Source organism: Hylaeus volcanicus, chromosome 9 (assembly GCF_026283585.1).
Source record: "Hylaeus volcanicus isolate JK05 chromosome 9, UHH_iyHylVolc1.0_haploid, whole genome shotgun sequence".
Classification (NCBI taxonomy): Eukaryota; Metazoa; Arthropoda; class Insecta; order Hymenoptera; family Colletidae; genus Hylaeus; species Hylaeus volcanicus.
In genome coordinates, this window is record NC_071984.1 from 850,978 (window position 1) to 857,559 (window position 6,582).

A 6,582-nucleotide genomic window follows, 5' to 3' on the forward strand; every position below is an offset into this window, starting at 1 on the left:
TCACCGATATACCTCGGTGTTTTCGCTTCCTCCTACTCTTTACTCGTTGTTCTTGTCTAAGTTCGACGCTCGGCGGCAAACATCAAAGAATATACGAAACTCGGGCGGCAAACGTTAGAGGATATACGAAATTCGGCGGTCGAACTCGACTACTCGAGAGGTATACTGTGCACTTATCGTGGACAAATTTGTGCGCCTATCCTGACATTACTCTACATAGATAGAAAATGTATTATTGAAAATAATAATGAATATTCTTATAAGAAAGCTAGGTATATAAGTAAGCACTTATCGTGGACAAATTTGTGCGCCTAATGTGACATTACTCTACATAGATAGAAAATGTATAATTAAAAATTAACCCAGTTAGGTACACAGGGTGTCCATTAATGTTGTAACACCTTGAAAGAGGTTCGGGAGGTGATTTGGAACAACTTTTTCCTTAGCGAAAATGTTGTCCGAGGCTTCGTTAAGGAGATATTAACGGAAAACGCCGGACCAATCAAAGCGCGAGTGTGCCGGCGGAGGGCGGGTGTCTAACTGATTGGTGATCTGCACGAATTGGTGCTCTGATTGGTCCGGCGTTTTCTGTTAATATCTCCTTAACGTAGCCTCGAACAACATTTTCGCTAAGGAAAAAGTTGTTTCAAATCACACCCCGAACCACCCCGTTCAAGGACCTCCAACATTTTTGGGACACCCTGTATAAGTATGCCTAAGATTGTAACTCAAGATTGGGCCCGCTTAGTAGAAGAGTATAACATACGGAAAGTTTGATTTTTTATCATAAATATGTTAATCGATATTTAAACATTTAAAGAATCGTAGAAAAAAAATGATTATCAAAATACATTACTTGATTCCAAAGTTAGATTAGTTAATGTGTCGCGATTTCTATTTGCACATTTTAAACGAGATGTCTCTAATTGTATATGGTTAATTATTATTCATGAAATATACATAGGAATTTTTTAGATGAAAAATACTGATGTGATATTGGAGAGATCCAGAAAGAAAGCGTCGATCCTACTAAAATGTTTAATTGTCTTGCATAAATATTTAATATATTTATCGTTTATAGAAAAACGAGGTTAGAATTTTTTGATTATTTTACTTTTAAAATTTATACGAATCTTTTAATATTTCATTAAAATCTTTCATCCTTTGATAAAAATTTAACTAGCAAAATTGAATGTTTGAGAATTTTTATTTAGGCGTATATTTCAAGTAACAAATAGAAGATTTTAATACACACATTGTAAATTATAATGTCAATAGTAAAATCGAATAACTGTTAGAAAATTCTAATCTAGGTGAAAACTTTGAATAAAGAACGAAAGAGAAACATTTCTAATGCACTAGTTATTTGTCAAAACTATAATCTAAATAATAAACTCGACAAAATATATCGAATATACCATTCACATTTATACTATTTATTTATTGTTCGAATATAATATTTTCTATCTCTACGGTAACTTTCTCTCAGTCTTAGCATCTACACAATTTGATCGATGCTCAACTCGACACACTTCACAAGGAATTTCATCGAGCTTTTCCATTCGTATCCCCAATCATCGCTGCGTGCATTATTACAGGAAAATTCTACTCACTCTTACTCATCTTCTCGATTTCCACCTCCGCGGTCCGGCGAATAATATTCCGACTAAAATGTAACTCGAAGAAACGCGAAATATCGTCGTCTGCATGCGTCAAAAAATTCGTCCGCTTTGCTCGGATCTATGCCTCAGTGTCAACGCTCGGCGCGGTATCTCGAGGACCACAAAATCCTCAATTAAAACGTGTCTTCGAACGCGGCAAGTTTTTCTCGATAAAAAATAATTTTATTACGCGTCCCGATGTACGCACATCGTTCCTAGCATTTCCACGTATGAGAGAACTGTTGTTCATTCGTCAAATAACGGCAGACTTCGCTTTAACATTTTTCGTTTACGACTTTTCCGCTGGATGCCGTCTGTCTATTGGCGTGCGTTAATCAAGCAAGTGTCGCGGAGAACACTGCACGGCTGTTATTCGATCGCAACCACGGGAACCTTAAGGAGGTGAACCTCCACCCCTGCGGAAATGATCCCGATAACAGTGATTACACGTTCGCCGCGTTATTCTAAACATTTCATTTGGTTAAACACAACTTTGCCAGACTTGAATTTTTTTATTTGTTTTCTTCTTTTCTTTTTCTACGTTATCCCGTAGATTACAGCGAGTAGAATTCGAAAATGGTAGTTTTAATGGTATGTATGACTTATTTGAGACGCAAACTTTGAATTTGATATCAAAATCGCAAAATTCAAAATGGCGGATCCAATATGGCCGACATGTATATTGAAAAGTTATTGGATTTCCATGAAACTTGGTATGTATGACATATTTGAGACGTAAACTTCGAATCTGATATCAGAATTGCAAAATTCAAAATGGCGGATCCAACATGGCCGACATGTATATCGAAAAGTTATTAGATTTTCATGAAACTTGGTATTTATGATATATTTGAGACTTAAACTTTGAATCTGATATCAGAATTGCAAAATTCAAAATGGCGGATTCAATATGGCCGACATGTAAAGTTTACATGATAATGAACGAATTTAAAGTTCTCACAGGCGCGATGTCGTCTTTGAATAATTGTTCGATGAAGATAATTAAACAGCTTACACCAGACTAAACCATTGTTATACATTGATTCTACATACTACCAGGAATTATCATTCGAATTTTTAATACTCCACTACTATAAACGCATACATTCTATCTATATACAATCTATACAATCTATCTATATATAATCTATACATTCTATCTATATGCAATTTATATACAATTACATATAGTAAAATTTATCTATATGTAAATACGAAGTACAGTAGTAAATAAGTTTTATGGTATTATTTTAAATAAATTTTCAACCATCATTGCATTAAGTTTCACACATTGCATTCAAATTTCTTCTTAATTATCAACTACAACGTACAATTCCTTTTCTATTCAGGAAAGAAATTGTGATTCGTCAAACTTTTCATCAAAAGTGCAGCCTTTCATTTTTTTTGTTTCTTCGCTGTATTCAATTAAAACGACTCGTATCAAGGAATCAATTGTACGATGGTCATCAAGATAAAGGCGCAATAGTTGCGATCTAAGGGCTACCTTTTTCATTTTTTTATCAGTTCCGAGACAATTTTCGTGATATTTTTGCAGCCAAAGTAATTCCCAGAGACTTTTGAAATTTCTTACGCTTACCTATACAAGTATACACAGGATTCCGTTAAATTTATTACTGTTCTATTCAAATTTTTTCAAAGCTGAAAAATGAATGTCTCATTGAATGATTCATTCGATGAAAGACGCCATTATTCTTAATTATACTCTCTATCGTACATACCGGGATTTCTTTTGTTTAAACGATTTCTTTTTCGTTTTATTTACTGAAGTTGTTTCTACATACTAAAAAATTGTTATCTTCACAATCATGCTATTTACGGTACTATCAATTCGAAAATTAGAGGAAATTAGGGGAATAATTTACATGATAATTCTTTATCGTGTAGCGATTGTTAGAGCAATTACATTCTAATATTTTTACTCGAAGGATAACCGTCAAACGTTATCGCTTGGCCCCTAAGTATTCAGAAGGACAGTTGTAACATTTTCCTGCTTCGTGACTGACTTGATTTATCGATTATTTATTTTTCCTCGATTCTCATAAATCTCATTTTTCATTTAGTTGTAATCACGTGTACTTTCGTTTAAAAAATACTTTTTTACTACTGATGGTCAATTACAATTTATCTATATATAATCTAGTATAATTTATCCATATACAATCTATATGTCTATATACAATCTATACAATCTATACAGGGTGACCCAAAAATGTTGAAAGTCCTTGAATAGGGTGGTTCGGGAGGTGATTTGAAACAACTTTTTCCTTAGCGAAAATGTTGTCCGAGGCTTCGTTGTGAGATATTAACAGAAAACCCTCGACCAATCAGAGCGCGAGGATGACGGGTGGAGGGCGGTCGCCTAGCGCGTTCGTTACCGCGCTCTGATTGGTCCGGCGTTTTCCGTTAATATCTTCTTAACGAAGCCTCGGACAACATTTTCGCTAAGGAAAAAGTTGTTTCAAATCACCTCCACTCTGTATATACAGGGTGTCCCAAAAATGTTGTAACACATTAAAAGAGGTGGTTCGGGAGGTGATTTGAAACAACTTTTTCCTTAGCGAAAATGTTGTCCGAGGCTGCGTTGAGGAGATATTAAGGGAAAACGTCGACCAATCAGAGCACGCGTATACCGTTGGAGCGACTAGACGGCCGCGCTCATACGCTACCGCGAGCGCTCCAACGGTATTCGCGTGCTCGGATTGGTCGACGTTTTCCCTTAATATCTCCTCAACGAAGCCTCGGACAACATTTTCGCTAAGGAAAAAGTTGTTCGAAATCACCTCCCGAATCACCTCTTTCAATTTGTTACAACATTTTTGAGACACCCTGTATATACAGAGTTGAGGTGATTTGAAACAACTTTTTTCGGACAGCATTTTCGCTAAGGAAAAAGTTGTTCGAAATCACCTCCCGAATCACCGCTTTCAATTTGTTACAACATTTTTGAGACACTCTGTATAGAATTACATATAGTAAAATTTATCTATATGTAAATACTAAGTACATCAACCAACGAATAATGCTTATTATTGTTATTGTAATATATTACATAATAGATTACAAAAAGTGACTTTTAAAGCGTGATGTCAGACTTTCTTACGCGAGGCTTCGTTTTTGAGAAAAGTGACTTTGACTACTTATCAGTTACGCGCGCAGAAGCCTATTTTTGTGCTTATCTAATTTCGCTGTAAATCAATTGTTGTGTATGCTCACATCCATAATCAGATGTCTAAATCGTTTTAAAAAATCGTAATTTATCGTGTTATAAATTAATGTAAATTCTATCGTATATACATAGTGTCCTGGTTATCGTGACGACCCTAAATAATTATGCAAATTCGGATGATACTACGATAAGCAAGAATATCTTTCAACTGATTTTGATGAAATTTGATGTATTCGTTTGTAATTGTATCTTTTATTTTAATGCTTTATTTATGTACTCTTTATTTTATTCTTTTTACAATTGCTTTTCGTGATATGGCAAGATCATGTTTGGTAAAAACATTTTGTTTTCTTTCATTTGCGGTCACCTTTACAATTTAGGGAATTTGAAAAGATGAATGAGATGGAAGGTAGAAAATGTATTCAAAAATAATAATATTGAAGGAAAAATTTATGTATAACTTCGTGTAACAGGGGAATGATTAAGAATTTTTGGTAATTATTTAGATTGTTGCTGTTTTCGACGATTTCGATGATCTTGGTGTTGTCAAGGTTATTATTCTGAACAATTTTTTAATACACATATACGTAAAGTAGCAAAGTTTCAATCTGATATAAAAATTGCAAAATTCAAAATAACGGATTCAATATGGCCGACATGTATATTTAAAACTTATTAGATTCTCATGAAACTTGGTATCTATGACTTATTTCCAATAGAATAAAAGTTTGCCCAAATAACTGTTCGAATAAATAGTTATAGAGAGTTTTCATTCTCAGTGTTATTCGAGTAAGTTTCTGTTCATTTCCGTTATCGGCGAATGACAAAGTAGAATTACAATATTTTTAAGTACTCAGGAGCAGAATGGTAATTAAATGGTTTACTTGTATTTTTAACCGCTCTAATCGTCTACTAATCGCGTGCCGTAAATTACTCTCGAGAAGACGTGGTAATACAAACGCAAACATTTTATTCGTTATTAAACTCGTAAATTTCTCGATCAGAATGATGCAATCAGGCGTAGTTATAAGCAGTTTCTGTCACAAACCGCTAGATGTCACTAGCTTGTTGGTATCGTGGCGCTACTGACAGGACTCCTACGTTACCGACCGCGACTAATAGAAGCGTGTCGCCGATAAGAAGAGAAGGTTCGAGAAGTTCATTTTTTTTTTCAATCTCGCCATACTACCTCGTATGATAACCGAGTATTACCAACCTCAAAACATTACAAAAGTATAAAACTATTTAAGCGCTACCAACTTATTCGAATTAATACTCTAACACTTATTGTATTATTTATTATTTATTATTTATTATTATACTTAATTATTACTTTTGGGAGTAATATTAGGTTAAGTCATAAGTTTTGATACATTCCTGTTTATGTATAAATAAAGCAAATCTAATAAATTTCTAATATATGTGTCAGCTATATTGAATCCGCCATTTTGAATTTCGAAATTTTGATGTCAGATTCATCATCAGCGACCACAGAAACCATAATGTACCAATTTTTAAACAAATCCAATAAATTTCTAATATACGTGTCGGCTATATTGAATCCGCCATTTTGGATTTCGAAATTCTGAAATTCTTACTGGAATAACACTGAGAATAAAAGCTCTCCATAACTATTTATTCGAAGTTATTTGGACAAACTTCTATTCTTTTAGAAATAAGTCATACATACCAATTTTTAAGCAAATCTAATAAATTTCTAATTAATACATGTCG

At 33.9% G+C, this 6,582-nt stretch overlaps 2 protein-coding genes across 2 annotated transcripts in view; one reads left to right on the forward strand and one right to left on the reverse strand.

Annotated features, from left to right (window-relative positions):
* The window catches only part of LOC128881761 (sialin), an 18,095-nt gene extending 15,864 nt beyond the window's left edge, over window positions 1-2,231 (reverse strand). Inside the window, exon 1 of the mRNA XM_054133060.1 lies at window positions 1,614-2,231. Coding sequence (XP_053989035.1) covers window positions 1,614-1,623 — 10 coding nt within the window. The 5' untranslated portion in view covers window positions 1,624-2,231. The remainder of the gene's footprint in view (window positions 1-1,613) is intronic.
* A 3,624-nt stretch (window positions 2,232-5,855) lies between these two features.
* LOC128881770 (venom acid phosphatase Acph-1-like) overlaps window positions 5,856-6,582 on the forward strand; it is a 37,468-nt gene continuing 36,741 nt past the window's right edge. Inside the window, exon 1 of the mRNA XM_054133073.1 lies at window positions 5,856-5,996. The gene's annotated coding sequence lies outside the window, so the exon portion shown is untranslated. The remainder of the gene's footprint in view (window positions 5,997-6,582) is intronic.